Source organism: Linepithema humile, chromosome 7 (genome assembly GCF_040581485.1).
Source record: "Linepithema humile isolate Giens D197 chromosome 7, Lhum_UNIL_v1.0, whole genome shotgun sequence".
Lineage (NCBI taxonomy): Eukaryota > Metazoa > Arthropoda > Insecta > Hymenoptera > Formicidae > Linepithema > Linepithema humile.
The window spans coordinates 8,552,676-8,568,971 of NC_090134.1; the positions used below are offsets into that span (position 1 = coordinate 8,552,676).

Here is a 16,296-nt window from a genome sequence, read left to right on the forward strand (position 1 = left end):
TCCGCGGGTAGCGAAGTTGTTCCGGTTCATGTTACTCTCGACATAAACTAATAAAATGTGTCGATAGCAGCGGGGACCAGCGACACTGAGACGCTTTACCAGTAAATCCAGTTCGCCAGCTTTATAAAGTGGCATGTGACAGTTTGTGGTGATCGTAACATAAAGCTCTCTTTACTATTTGCGGTTTATGTATGCCAAAATGAAATGGACACTTTGTTACACACGAGGGAGATAGACGTAAAATAGCTATGATAATTTAATACTTACGGGAATACTTTTATCGGTGTCAGATTATACTATTAGGAGAAATATGTGAGAAAGAGAGTTAAACAATTCTATTCTAGACAGTTCTCGCATTAGTCAGAAAAGAAATTACAATTTTCAATCTTTGTCGAATACTTTGAGTGGTATTTTCGAAATGCATTTATCAAAAAAATTGCGAACGCTATCAGAGACGTTTTTCCTGAACTTTCTTTGGAACATTCTAATAGAAGTTTTAGCATGTCTGAATTATACCAGAAAATTCTTCGAGCGTCATAAACGATCTTTCATTAAAGAAAGAAGTTCCACGAAACGCAGATACTGTGTTTTTACGAAACGGCTGAAGTTTGCATTTCGCGAAAACTAAATTTGCCGCATGGACGATTATGATTATGGTTGCAGTTTGACATTCAGGAAATTGAACTCAATATGTCTTGTTAAAAAAAAAGTTTAACGAAACAAAGGGAAATTCTCTCTTACAAAATTTCATGTTCTTTATTTTATTTATAGTTTATGAGAATGACAATAATTTTGTGTCATCATATACGTTTGAAAATTGCAATTCAAGTGACCGCATTGCAAAGTTATATTAAACAATTTTCCCGTTCGATGGATAAATTGATAATAAATAGTCCGTGCAAGATTGAACATGCTTGCTAGAGGCGAACTACGTCGTCAGTTTCTCGCAACACCGTTTCGTAATTTATGAAATTGTTAATTTTCTTTGCGTTAGCTTGGAGCATGGCGCAGTAACATGCAAACATGAAGTAAGCGATAATTTTATAAAATTTGTTATATTGGATATTTTAGATAAAAATATATTGCCCGTTAATGGCAGATTTTTGAAATCATTTTATGAAATTTTAACTAACGATTAAAAGGTCGAGGCAATAGTTATTAAATGTGAAGGCTTGGAAAGACACTTTGTATATAGCGCGATTGAGTAATTTTGTGAAACATAAGATTCACTTATAAATTATTCACAAACTTGCAAATTACAAAATCTATGTACAGCCATATATTTTCGTTTGATCAATCAGAATCTTTTTAAATTGAAATTTTATTGACGCTTTTTTCTACATTTATTTACTCAATTACGAGTCTATTATTACGATTGTTTTAACTGCAGTAGTTTTAAAGTGGCGTTTGCTTTTACAAAACTGCATTCCAGAAGAGACGGCTTCTTTCGCAAAATTTGAAAGAGTCTACTGTAATCACTGATGGGCCCAATTGGTATGTAAATGTTGCTGCGCGCAACTTCGCCGCTACCGCAGACAATCACGCTACTACTAGCTGAAGGAAAGTAGTTTAAAGCAGATGTAGTCGGGCGGAACAAGCATGTTTTCCTGAAATTATCGGATACGAGAAGATTTAACAAGATTCAATTGAATTTGAGATTTTAAATGATAATGAAGAGAATGTAAGGAAATTTATCGACAACTGCACGTGATGAAGCGAACGTTATATTGTAGCGCAAATAATTTTCAATTTTTTAATTATATTTGGTGAAAATATGATACTAAATATATGTACATATTATATATTATTGTACATTATTTTCGTATTATATGTGATTTCTCTACAAATTGATTTTATTACAAAATTAAATATTTAAGGATTATTATTGATGTTATTACAAAACACATATTTCTAACACATCGATTTTTTGCTGGATGTGGCCGAATATACTTCAAAATTTACAGTCGTGAGATACGACCTCATATCTTGTAATACCTTGCTTTTATTTCCGACGCACTCTCAGTCCGGTAGCTGCAGTAGTATAACTAGATATGTGGTCAACAGAGCGGCTATCTGGAAATAACATTAATCACATGATGACTTCTCAATATCTAGTATCGAATACCTACTAAATTTCAGAAGAATAGTTTGACGTGTTTAAATAAGAACAAAACCGTGCGAATTATAAATTTACTTATCAACTAATTAATACAATTAACATAAAATCTATACGATTTAAAAAATTAAATCTTAACGTAATATTTTCTTCTTTTTTATTTTAGAAATGATAATATGAAACATTATTAAGCATTTCAAATGAGACACATAGAACACATAGTTAAGGTTTAAACACGAAGTTCTGGTAATCTAACGCGATCTATCTCTTCGCAAGAGAATCGGGACTTTGCGTTAAGTAAGAAACTATTGTGGGAGTTTCAAGGAAGGTTGCGCAGATACTCTCGAAATGTGTATTTGTACAACTGTGCTACAGTTATAAAATTTTGTCGAAACACCGAAACTAGAGGATCGTGGTGTTTCGAGTGCACACGAGATTGCTCGGTTTACGGAACCGAAACGCGAAATTGAAGGGCGCGTTTCGAGTATGCGATTTACGGACGCGTTTACACGGTGGCATTTACGTTACCACACATTCCGCTGGGACACCGTATCGAAGTCAATTAACCTTTGTCTTCATTACGTTATATCGAACTGAGCTCGATCGAGTAGTTTGCAATATAAAAACGATCAATCTAATTATAACATCGTTTTTGGCATGTAAGATTTCTCTTATTGCTTTATAACGTCGATTACCTATTTATGAATAATTAATAATTTTTGTTTTCAACTTAATTGCTTGTATTAAATATTCAATATTTATTAGATTGAATCGAAAAATAACTCAAGTACTTTCTTCCGGAAATGTGTAGCGGTCAACAAAGATGTTTATGCAAAGAGTAGAGTTTTATCAAATATCCGTTACTTTAGATTACATTTTTTAATTTAATCGTTAATTTGCACGTACATTTTGATGCAGACTTTTACATACTTTTACATTATTCATTTTTATTCTGCGTTTTTTATATACCTATTATTTGTATTGTCATATTGTATTTATGTTTCAATGAAATGTTACATCTGATAAATTTGACTTGCAATGTTTCTGCTTTAATTATCTCGATTTTGGTCGACGCGTTGAGAATATGAGATTGCACACGTTCCTCTTTAAATCGTACAGTCTCTGGTGATAACATCGCGGCGAGAAACGTGTTTAATTTTCCACGAAACTATCTGGATAATTTAGCGATTTTGAAATTCGGATTCGTTGATTTATGTTTACGTATCATTTTCACAGGAATAAGTCTTAATTTTGCAAAGCGTTTATCGTTATTGATTACTTTAATTTTTTCGCGTGTCTACATGCATGCGCCATTCATTCAAAGTGTAAATTTTGCTTAATTAAAGTTTGCGCCCAACGAATTACAGAATTAATTGTTACGTGCTCGCGATTATTCTGCATGAATAGGAAGTGGAGCATTCGAGGTATAATTCGTTTAATGAAAATCCCTTCGTAATCCGCACAATGAAAGAAACATTTTGGGATAAATATAAATATAAATATTACGTGATTGGAAATTAAACAGGTATTGAAACAAGAGAATACAAAATTGATATATATTAAAATATAGAATTAATATATAAAATTCGAAAGAGAGGGAGAGAGAGACGTAATTAAAATTTAGCGTCCTTTGCGTCACTCTCGTTTTTCATTACTCACCGAACGTAATAACGGCAAGTTCACGTAAAAGCATCCGCCAGCGGAAAAGTTGAGCTTTCGATTTATGAATTGCAACAACGACTCGGCGCATTCCTGTATTCGAAGAAAAGTCTTTATGTAGACTGCAGTCGTATTAAAATCGTTGCTATATGTAAATACAACAAAGACAGCATTGTACGGCAAGAAATGAATGACGTTGTTATGAGGAAAATAAATTATATTCGTGAAAGACTTGGCATGATTTCTATCGAAAAATATCGGCAAGAGAAGTCCGCCAATGAAACGAGAACGGCTTTATCTACTTACTTCTTTTTTCTTCATCAATCTTACTTGCCACTCGATAAGAATCGGACCCATACAATTAGCCTGGAACAAATTACAAATTTTCTGTTGAATAATTGTGTTTCGTTGACAATGTCAAATAATAAGGAGAGCGCTTTTTACAATTATTTATATATGCCAACAATATAGCTGCTATAATTTCATACAACATATACTCAAGAGCTCAAGAGCGTGTCCCTCTAATTATAAATTCTGATCGCGTTATTATCTCGATACGGCGAAGAACAATCTAAATGTAAAGGACCTTCTACTTTGCATCTCGGCGGGAAAGTCTTACTTGAGATGAGGCAAAGTCGCAGGCGATATGAAGTAATAGAAGCTGGAAGACGAACGCCATCACCCAGACGCTTAAGCAACGAATCAGCGGCCATGCCATCATGTCCCACTTCTTGAGTATCCATTCGATTATGAAGTATATGTTGCTAACGGTGTGCAGGCAGAGATTACCGAGCCAGAGAAGCAGCGACCATGAATTCACCGCCTCGAAGTTCTCCGCGGCGATCATCAGATCATTATGCAGACTTAGAATCGTCTTTTGTAAATGTAAATATGAAGACCATTATTACAAGTACAAAACTGCTCGTATAAAATACTGAAGTAACCAAAAGAAAGCACCACTAATATGAAAAGTCGCGTTTAATTAAAAGTCGGTTATATTAATGTAGACAAAAAATTCTACATTATTATATCATACTATTAAATTAATGTTGAAGAGACTTTTCAAATGAGATTACGCGAAGGATATCATATATCACGAACCTTTCTGCTAATAACGGTGGTGCTTTCGCCCGCCGACATCGACGGCAGATTTCTCATCGCGATCGTATTGAGATGATGAAATCGTTGTCCCAAAAACAGGATCACCGCCGCGAACTTAAAGACAGCCATCGAAGTGCCGATGTACGACAACATATATCCCATGTTCTCAAGCCATGATTCGAGAAAAGCGTACATTCCAGAACGATTGACGAGAGTCCACACGGCCGTGGTCAAGATAGTGAGGATCCACGCGTAGATCGCCGTCTGCGTCTCCTTGCGAGGAAAACCAAGCTGTCTGACGCTGTCGTCGTAATCCTGAAGCGCGTTCCAGGTCTTGGTGAAACTGTGTCTAGTGAACACTGCCAAGCCCAACTCGTATATCACCACGCTATAGTTGATGATCACCTGAACAATTATTTTCGGTTATTTCGAGCTTTCGCTGATGAAATAATAGCGTCAGAATTTAGCTTCTCGATTAGATCTATTCTATCGAAAAATTTAAAATTAAATTTATTTATTAAAAAAGTAAATAAAAAAATCATACAAAATAATTTGGGAGAAAAATGTTGGAACGAATTAAAATTATTCCATTTTAATTAAAAAAATACGTGCAATAAAAAAATAAAGCAATAAAATAGATTTAAGTAAAAAGTTTTACGATAAAAATGAGCCAATTATCGATTCAAAAGTTTAAGAATCTTTTAACTTTTTGATGTGAAAAATTAATATGCATACTATGCTTTTCCTAAAAAATTTGATAGGAAAATCCTTGATCCATCTATATAACTGCCTGTATTAAGAGTAATTTCTTATTCTATCGCGAATAATTTTTTACCTTTGTATTCTCCGTTCCTTCAAGAACCTCCGTCTCTCTCTCGATGTTCATGAACTTTTCGATAATCACGTATATTGCATAGCTATAGAGCGAAGCGGCGATAGCCGAGAAGATTAAGTATCCATTCGATGGCACCAGACGATCCTGCGAGAAGTCATAAGGAGCGAAACCGAACATTCGCACGACATGGACCATCGGCCAAATGGATGTATAGAGAGGCGAGTTTGCACCACGCAGCTTCTTAACTTGCCTTCTCCTTGCCTTGAACAGCATAGTCTCCACATTGAAGGGACGCGCTTGTAACTCCATGCTCAGAGGAAATCGACGTCTTCGTCAGTTCGATCTAGCAAGCATGAGTTTCCGAATCGTCGATCTCCGCTAATGAGAAATTCGCATCTGTCTGCGGAGCAGAGATGATTACCAATCAACGTCACATTCACGTTTGATGATTCTAGATGCTATGCGAGATGTAAATCTATATTTCTCGTTTCTTTGCTTAATCGTTAAGCTAGCATCATAACATATTGTTGATGTAAAATTATGATAACACATCGCAATCAAACAAATGCGTAAATACAACAGAGAAAGAACGTAAATACAATTTTTATAAAATTCGATCGAAAGATAAGCTTTATGCGCCTCGTATATCTACAATGTGATCTCAACTGCAAATTTTCGCAGTTTAGACACATTAGAAGCGTAAGATATGATTTTTCTGCGAATTAATCATAAAACGTTTTCCTTATCGCGATAATTTCGTCGCGCTGTTTTTTCGATATAACCGGTCTGTTAAAGTCACTCATTTATCAAAGTCAATCATTGTCGCAAACACGTCGCGAAAACAAGGCTGCAATTGCAGAGTAAAATCGATAATGTTGCTTCCAATCAAGTTCATCTTCAATTTCGCGAGTAAATATTGAATCGACGAAGTCCAGAAAAGTCTGCCCGCTTCTGCTTGGTGTCCCGGAAATCACCGCGTTCATCGATCAATCGCATTGTCCCAGAAAACACAACATTGAAGAGCATATAACTATGAACAAATAAAACTGCAATCGTGAAGGAAATAAAACTTACATAACACACAAAAAGGAAGCGGAAGCGTATGAGTCGCAACGGAACCGGAAAAATGAAACTCCATCCTTCTTTTTAACATAAAATCCAGGAGCACGCAAATCCGATAACGCAAATTATTACGCTTAAATATCCTGAACACTTCTCGTTCGGCGTTCCGACGGAGATAGACGAATTTCAATGTAGCCCTACAGCCATTTCCGAGCTGTCGTAGAACTGAAACTTTTTCCACGACGTCGACTTTTTCTCAGTGAGAACGCTGTAAATCCCACAAACTCAAGATAGAAATAAAAAGATTTATATAATTCGAAAAGTAGTGAGAACTCAACTCTCCGGAAAAATGAGGGGCTACTAGCTCGAAGGGTCACTTTAGTGAAAAATATTTACTGAGATTTATCTCCCATGGCTATTTACGATGAAACGTGACCACGTCGCGTAATAAAGTGCGCGTTCGGAAAACCTTTCGGAGCCTTTTATTTCAGCCGAACTCGATATACTTACATCAATAATAATCGTCGAATCCTTAAAGTATCTACACTCCTGGACGACGTCGCGGGGACTACGAGGATTTAACGTTTCATACACCTCCGTCACGCGCGATGAAACAGCATTAGAACTGTGCGCGTAAATAAACCCATACACAATGTATATGCATATACACTCACACATACGGCGCCGAGTATGGCATGCGGCACGTGCGGATGCCACCGTTAAATATTATTCCACGTCGGCTCCGCGGATGAATAATTGAACGCATGGAGAAGAATAACAGGTGGAGACAACCGGTCGAAGTGGATGCTCGCATATATATATGCAATCGTATTGCATAGACAGGCGGCTTGCGTTTAAAGCCACGCCGCAGCGCTGATTTTATTGCGCGGAATGCTCCTGACCTACCTCTCTATTTTCCTTCGATTTTCATGAACATGTAAAGGAGGATATAAATATATGTTTATCCTTTCACATCTCTGATAGATATATATTTATAAACGGAATGTTTTGTGTTATTACACTTCACATACACGTGAACTTATCGCACTGAAAGGAAAACAAAAACGAGTTCACATAAACATATAATTTATTTAGCCGCGCCTGTTCGGTGTATAGCCATTCTGATTGATTTTTATCGATTCTTTCCTTCAGCAGATATTCGTCTTTGCTTATAGATATCTGAAATCCTCCTGTTTATTCTTTCTTATTTAAACCCTCTTTTTAAACACTCTGAGGTTTCTTCGGATATGTTTGCAACTTTCTGCAATACGTTGACAAATATTCCAACGTTCTCGACGGATGTTTTACAAACAACCTCTTTTATATAACTCGTGAATAAAAATCTAAAGGATTTATGCTTAGAGAGCCAGCAGGCCAAACAATAAGTTCCGCACGGCTTATCTCCTTGTCAGAGACTCGGTTTATCGTAAGAATTATTGGACTATAAAAATGGTTATAACTGGAAAATAAGGATCATATGTTTATAAGAATCTTTATCATTTTTTAACGAAAATTCTAGATTTTTAAAAAAATTTAAAAAGAGAATAGTGAATATTAATTCTATAGTTTTGTATAATTTTAGAAAACGTATATTATTCCGCCTATAATACGACGAGGTATTAATCCTAGCGAGACATTGTGTTAAAATCACAATATCCGTGTGATAGGACAAGATAAAATAATACTCGAACAATTTTATAAACAGCAGTTTATGATACTATAATTCAGCGATTTATAATCTGAGAAAATAATTATTGTTTACGTATTCCCGCATGGTAAATAAGTTTAATCAATTATACGCGTATTGCTCTAACATAATACGAAATAACACGCTCGCAGCTGAATGTCAGTATCATAACAGGATAAAACAATATTCAAATCATGATAACCGGTTCTAACGTAAGAAAACACTGAGAGATGCTGCGTGTAGGTGTGCATGGATAAATAACATGATATTAAATGAAAATCTACGATGGAAAATTATCTCGCGCGCGCGCGTCTGGCCGACGCCCCCCAAGAAATGTAATTTAATGCAGACGAACGTTATTTGTCAAGTGCTCGAAACAACGACAGGAACGAAATGCATTTCATACCTTCTCGACGAGCGAGAGTGATGAGACCGCATGCCGGCCTCAAAAATAACGCAAATAGCGCAAATGAATTCCTTGCACAATTTTTTCATTTCAAATTTTTTTCTTTTATTACTTTTTACTTGCTAAAAGAATGATAAATATTGATTATAATAAGCATCTAGATTCTGATAATAGAAATATTTACAACTATTTTAGAATATATTCATTATTAATGCTGAGATAGTGAAAAAAAATCAATAATTGGTTGCGATGAATGATGTGTGCAATACAAATATAAATAGAAATTTCTTTCTACAAATTTTATTCAAAATGCTGAAATATATAATGATGATAAATATTTATTGCAATATGTATGTATGCTGCCTCATAATAATTCGGAATTAATAATTAACTGTTTACAATATTGCAGTAACATTAAACAAAGAGTTTATTTTAAACAAAGAGTTAATGCAGTTGCGTCAATATTTTTACAATGGCCTTTGATTACAAGAAAAGTTAGTCAAAGGGAAAAAAGGGAATGTCAGTGACCGAACATAGAGCTGAAAACAAAGCTTTTACAATGCCGTAAATACTGGTGGCGTCATCGCGACGTCGCTGTTCCCATTTCTTGCGTAATTAGATGCAAGAACGCGGCGACGACGCGACTGAATTCTTTTCAGAAGTAGTCCGCATATTAACAGAGTATACACGTCGAGAAAAGGGCACACATTAGGAATCATCATAAACAGTATACATAAGTATGCGCGCATCAATGAGCTCGAAAGAAGTATTCATGTCCGCGAGGAGGAAAAGTATTCCCACGGTATCCGCATCACGCTACGAAATTCTCTTGAATTAAAATTTTATGTGAATAGAGGATAAAAATCAAGAAAGAATTTCGTCTTTTCAAATGTGTGTTCCGGGGGTAAAGCCACGAATAAATTTAATTTCTATTTAAAGATAGGGATGAAACAGGTAAAAATTTATTGCGCAATTATCTTGTGTATCTAACATTGATCTAATCGACTCCGTACACTAATTGGACAAGACGAATTAAATGAGGTGACAGATTGAAGTGGAGAGACTTTCCATGTTTCACATTGCTTAAACGCTTCAAGATAAAACGCTTACGTGCCGCCGAATTTACCCACCGTCTCGACAGACAATTAATTATTCTGGACGGCGCAAGCCGTCCGATTAAATCCGCCGAATCCAGATAATGAAGTGGCGTGACTTTCGGTTAGAAACTTGCTTGAGAATAACATCGGCCTCGTTCCTTAAATTCGGTCTCCGCCTCTTTCATTTTCACCATTACTTGCAGCTCGCAAGGCATATTCGCGGATCTTAATAGGCGCTTCAAATATTATACTTTCATTGAAACTTACGTCGGAACTTGCGCCTTATAGCGCATTCATGTAGATATTTTCCATTAAATCTAGAAATTAACTGATGAATAACATCAACAGAAATATGAATAAAAAATTATTCTTGCGGAAATTTTCTGCATCTAAATTTGAAATTTTCTATACGAAAGGAATGTATGTACTGATGCATTTTGTAATTTATATTTATTGTTAAGAATATTAATAATATATACAAGTCATTTTTTAAATAAAATTTTGTATGAGGTAATTCTGATTAACATACCGAATGTACTTCTACACGGAGAAAATTTTATATCAAAAATTACTATGTACGTTAGTAGCCGCCATGAAGGAATTATAGAAAATTTTACTATGTTTTTCACATATGAAACATAGTAAAAATTTTCGGTTTGCAGCTTCATGGTCCGCGGTTAATGTTAAATACATAATAATTTTTCATATAAAATTTTCTCCGTGTATAAATCACAAATATGATTACATAAAAATCTAAAATAAACACAACATTATATAATTATATAATTTATTGCATATCTGTGCTTTAAATATGATATAAAAACGCAACAGATTATTTCTACTTTATTTTCCGTAAAATACTTCAACGACAATTAAAAATAATTTATCATGCCCGTTGTATATATAACGCATAATTCACAATCTAGCAGCAAGCCCCGACAAAGCGAAACGAGCGCGGTCGAAACTGCGCAATTTATCTGTCAACGGGACTCTCGAGGGACAAGTGCGAATCGTCCGTTTTATCCATCAAAAACTTTTATTCTCGAAAGACCCACTCTGTCCTATCAATCGCGATCCGCCGAAAAATCCCTCGGAATTGTAGAATGTGACAGCACCGGTGAAGAAGGACCACTCAAAATGTCGTGGAAGCCGCACGTCGAGCGTGACGCGGCCATGAAGCTAATCAAGGAAGACCTACTGAGATGGACTTGCGAGAGACACGCCACCGATTGTCCCCTCGACAGGCGTTTCCTACGTGACAAAGCCCTCGAATTGGCCAGCAAATACGGACTGACCGGCATGTATTTGTTAGGCATCTTAGTTCTTCGTTCGCTTGGGCCGCTTAGAAAGCTCGAAATAATGCTCCAGGATTAATTTGATGATTCACGAAGGTCGTTTGCTTCCTGCAATAGAGGATAATAAACTCATGCTGCGATAACAATACCATTCGAGAGAAAAATTAGTTACTTTTTGTATTCAGACATTTTATTTTATTGTACAATAAGAATTCCCACAGTCTCGATTTTGCTCTAGAATTAACCCAGAACTCGAAGCAATCTGCAGAGAGCGAGATATATATCTTAATAAATTTATGCTAGTGACTTATTATTTTATAAGCCTTTCATATTTACGATGATTACAAGATCACTCGCTGTGACTTTTAACATTGTTATAATCGTAATTCTCCCCTTTTCGATTTCCGGATAGGCTTTAATTGTTCCAAGATGTGGCTCACGCGTTTTCTGAAAAAACACGGCTTCTCCCTAAATCTGGAAAACTGCTCCGGACCAATTTTCAGTAATTACCGGCTCTGGATCGATATGATAAGATCCATTATTACGCAATATAAATACAAGAATCTTTTCCATCTGGACGAGTTGACGATGTACTCAGACATTTCACCCATCAGGATTTCGTCTGCAGTAGAAAGGGATGAATCGGATATCCTGAGAAAAGCGACGGTGCTGATGTGCTGTAACGCCTCCGGCACCGAGAAACTGCCGCTATTGATCTGTGGCTCTTATCCCGCTGCGATAACGGACGAAGATCACGTATACAGTCACAGCGAGGACGCGTCGATAAACGACAATCTCTTTAGGGAGTGGCTGGTTCGACTGAATGATCGCATATTGAGCAGCGGGCGAAAGATCCTGTTGCTACTGCATAGAAATCGCGTGAACGCCATTCGAGATTTAGAATTGAGCAATGTCAGACATGTTTTCTTTCCCGATGATTTTCCGCCGCTTTTGAGACCTTTGAAAAGAGACGTCTTCCATTTTGTTAAGATGGTCTACAGAAACGAGTACGTTTATGAAAATATATATATATAGCAAATTATTTCTATCAATTTATGGAGGATTATGTATTGAGAGACTATAAAATCCTTAAAAATTGCTACAAATTGATGTTAACAATTATTACTTTAATTTTGAAATGTCATGTTTCAAATAACACAATAAGAATATATTTTGTAAAATATTTTTAATTATTTGCAAATATAAAATAATATTTATAGAATAAAAAATTTTTTATTTTATTAATATTTTATTAAATATAAAATGAGTAAAGTTTGAAACTGGATCCATTAAAAAAGTTTTTCAAACCGCTATCGTCGAGTGTAGAGATAACCTTTGAAGAATTCGCAAACAAAGTCTCAAGCTTCAAAGACTCCATTATTTCGTCTGCAAAGAATTATCAAAAATATTCATCTTAGGTATGTGAAAGGAATCGGAGAATGCGGACGACAGTGGAACGTCGAGAACGTGGTGAGAAGTTTGATGAAAGCGTGGCAGAAAGTTCCGCGCAATCTTATTATCGCCAGTTTCCAGCGAACGAGCTTCCGAACCGACGACTGCTTTTTGGAAATGCACTGTGCCGCGTGGGAAGATCTGAAGACTGGTGTATCGTTCAGGAAGTTTGTCACGTTTGACGATGATCTTTCGGTTAATGCGTTAGACAAACAGTGTAAATCTACTGACAAGAGTCACGGCTACAACCTCCGAACCAGGGAAATCATTAGATTAACCGATGATCAATTCAATCCCGCGATTGAGCAAAAAAATCCAATCAATAATCATTTAGAGGCGAATGGAAATTTGAAGAAAATTTCTATGAAAAAAAAAATTAATTGGAAGAGAAAGAGCTTGTTGAAGGGATCGCGCAAGAAAGCTCGATTAGATGAAAAGAAAAAGGCGAATAGTACAAAATCGAGTGACGAATCATCGAAGAATAAAAAAAATATAATCCCGACATCGACAAAATTCCCAAAGGTTATCGATAATCAGATAATTAGAAGTACGATTCAGAGTTCTGGAATCGAGGAGATTCACTCGACACGAGCAATTGTGAGCGACGAGTTGATTACATCGGGAACAAATGTGATTTGCGATGAAGTCGAAAAAACGACTAACAGCAAAGACGGAAGTGAGAATGGTCAAGCTGCAAGCAGCGAGCGATCGATTGGCTCTCCGTCGGAAGTCGTAAACACAAATAGCAGCGCTGTAACATCGCAACAAGTGTCTAACGATACATCTGCCGCTGATTTGGACATAAAGGAGTCAGACGCAGAGGTGATTTCCTGCGCTACCGCGAGAGACGAGACGGAATCGATCAATTTGGATGGAAATGACAATCGTTCCTTCCAGAAATTGTTGAAAAGGAAACGGTCGCATTCTGCGGGCTCTGAAGAGACTCGGGATAATTCTAGCGATGACGAACCGCAGCGAAAACGATCGAAATCCGATTTCAATTGGACGAAGCAGTACGAGACGACGTTTGTCTTCGGCTCGTCCGACTCAGCACGCGCCGTACCTGCTGTCTCCGTTGATACGCCCAGTGATAATGACGTACGATAGCCGAGACGAAGGCAATCGCGTGAGACAGAGCGGAAGACCCAGGAAGGATTAAAAGTTTAAAGAAGTTCCAGAAGTGATGAAAGTTGCTAAAGCGTATGCAAATCTTCGGTATAAATCTTTGATATAATATTTTCCACGGGCAACAATTTATTCGTAATTTGACAGACCAATTAATTGTAGTTATTAGGAAATAAACGGCGGAATAAGAGAAACTCCTTATGAATTGTTTTCGCGCGATAATGTAAACTTTCTCTTCTTGCGCGGGACGGCAATCCAGCAATATGGAACTTACAATTCCAAGCGAAAGTTAATAGTTTCTTCGATAATTCACGAAATCCGCGTTTCGCCCACGTGGAACCGTTACATTTCCGTCGCCCCGGAAATCATCAATTCAGACTTGAAGCACCATTGTGCGCTTCCGTCGAATTTCTTCGCTGGATACAATTTCCCCGGGTCGCGTTTCTGCGCGAAACAAAGTTGCGCGCTCGCTCTCGAGGACTCGTAGCAGCCTTCAAAAGGACTCGATTCCCGGATGACATCCCCCAAACCCCTGATCTGAATAATGCGACTTGTACACCGCTCCGGTGCCTTGCTGCGTGTGTGTGATGCTGAAGGATTAATAGCACGCCGCCACGAAGAGCCGTAATAATTCACAATCAGAACCGAGATAGAGAAATCCTACATTAACGCGGTATTTTCGTCTCGGATGTCAAAAGAAATAGTAAATTTTTGAGTAAAATTATTTTATGTATGCAAAACGTTTTTGCATTGTTAAATGTAAAATGGCCGGATCGAAAGCAGCAAAAAGCATATCCACTATTCTACATTTTAATATATCAATAATTAAGTAGATTTGTTTCTTAAATAATCCACTGAACAATGAAGTGCCTGTTACATTTTAAATTGGGACAATTATTGGACGAATAATTTTGCTTTCCGGAATGCATTAATTAAAATTGATTTACACGTGAAATTGTCTATCGGGAGCGGCATAGATTCATCACTGTCTACTCGGATTCTTCGTAACATCGGACTATGCACTTTGATATTACGTAAGTTAGGCGAATACCTCTCTTCAAGAATATGCTTGCATGAAGACATTTAAGGTGTTCGCTTGCTTCCAGCAGCACAATACGCGAGAGACATCATTACACATAGTACAGGTCTTAGTCTGCGGGCGTTATGCAATTTATCATCATGTAGCTTTAGCAGCCGTCGTCGTTGCGTTCAGCATAATCGATTTCCGTTGCCGTACTCGTTATTATCCGAAGATATGAGCGTCTCTGATCTCTCTTTTTTTTTTCGAGATAAAGATAAGTTTTTATTGAAGTATTAAATTTATTATTTAATTCTGCAAGCTGCGAATGTAACTTATTTATGAACGAAAAAGTACTCTATAATGATCTGAAAAGGCTTTTTTATATACACTAAAAAATATTATTAATTTAATTATTCTTTGAATAAGCAGCTGCGGAACGCGAAGCATAGAAAATCCAGTGCGCACACATCATTTGCAAATGAACGTGCCGCATATGTGTGTGCATATATGTGACGCACGTAGCTGTATTATTACTGTCAGCTAATCAGCTAACAAAATTGCGAGAGAGAAAGTTATTATACATTAGCGGTCCGCCTCGGATTGAGATCATTCGTGATCAATCGTGATCAATATAACTATCAATATGTTTGCATCTTATTATTAGAAAAGTCAGTGAAACAAGTTCCGTTGAAAAGCTAAGCTCTTCTTTGATTTCAGCAAGTAAGCCTAGAATCATTTATCTCGGATAATTCATCTGCAAGGTATTATCGATTAAGTAATTATACAAATAAAAGCGTAAAAATATGAAACAAGTGACTATTAATTAAATCTAATAAGTTAGAAAGTGTGTATCGATGATACCAGATGATACACTATGTTTTGCTTGAATCAATTTTTTAAATGAGAAATTTTTTAATAAGACATTTTACAAAATTATGCGCGTTACACATATTTATCTTTTGCTAATTCGTCTTTCTATTTTTTTGGCGGTAATTATATTTTTTTTCCTCGCTGTTAAAATTGATTAATTAGACATTTATTATTTTTATACACTTTAAAATATCTTAGTTTGGTAGTTTTACACTTACGATATTAACACGTTATACCGTCGAGGAAATAATTCTTGTGAGGAAGCAAGTGCATTCAAATGTATACTTGAGTGCTAAAGTGCGCGATCCGATTCCGGAAATATCTATGCGCGCACTTTATTTCGCCGGAACCGAATTCAGATGTAGAAGATAGTTGCATTTCTCTAGGGCACGTCTGGTTTTATCTGAGAAACGCGTGCGACCCCGATTCTTTCTTTAATGTCGGCTTTCCTTAGTAAATGTCGGATTTGTATTTAAATCGAGATGGGAAAAAGGAATTCCCGCATCGGCTACTTATTATTGTGACAGCGCGAAATTATGCCCGCGAAGAAAATCACGAAACGAGATATGA

General features: G+C 36.4%; 2 protein-coding genes across 3 annotated transcripts; one reads left to right on the forward strand and one right to left on the reverse strand.

Moving 5' to 3' along the window:
• Nucleotides 1-843: 843 nt before the first annotated feature.
• On the reverse strand, nt 844-7,406 carry LOC105675694 (gustatory receptor 68a-like). Of its 2 annotated transcripts, XM_012373011.2 has the most exons (8): nt 7,284-7,406; nt 5,712-6,111; nt 4,877-5,281; nt 4,395-4,649; nt 4,082-4,141; nt 3,776-3,868; nt 1,996-2,073; nt 844-1,607 (listed from the first exon to the last, which is right to left on the reverse strand). In XM_012373011.2, exons 2-7 carry the CDS (start codon nt 6,018-6,020, stop codon nt 2,020-2,022), a joined length of 1,176 nt encoding a protein of 391 aa, XP_012228434.1. In that variant the 5' UTR covers nt 6,021-6,111; nt 7,284-7,406; the 3' UTR covers nt 844-1,607; nt 1,996-2,019. The 2 variants fall into 2 exon arrangements, with proteins under 2 accessions (XP_012228434.1, XP_067216131.1); XM_067360030.1 differs by lacking the exon at nt 844-1,607 and having other exon boundaries at nt 1,865-2,073.
• A 3,430-nt stretch (nt 7,407-10,836) lies between these two features.
• Nucleotides 10,837-15,080, forward strand: LOC105675667 (tigger transposable element-derived protein 4-like). The gene is made up of 3 exons (XM_067359975.1): nt 10,837-11,260; nt 11,671-12,265; nt 12,677-15,080. The coding sequence occupies exons 1-3, from the start codon at nt 10,852-10,854 to the stop codon at nt 13,815-13,817; spliced, it is 2,145 nt and encodes a 714-aa protein (XP_067216076.1). The 5' UTR covers nt 10,837-10,851; the 3' UTR covers nt 13,818-15,080.
• The last annotated feature ends 1,216 nt before the right edge of the window (nt 15,081-16,296 follow it).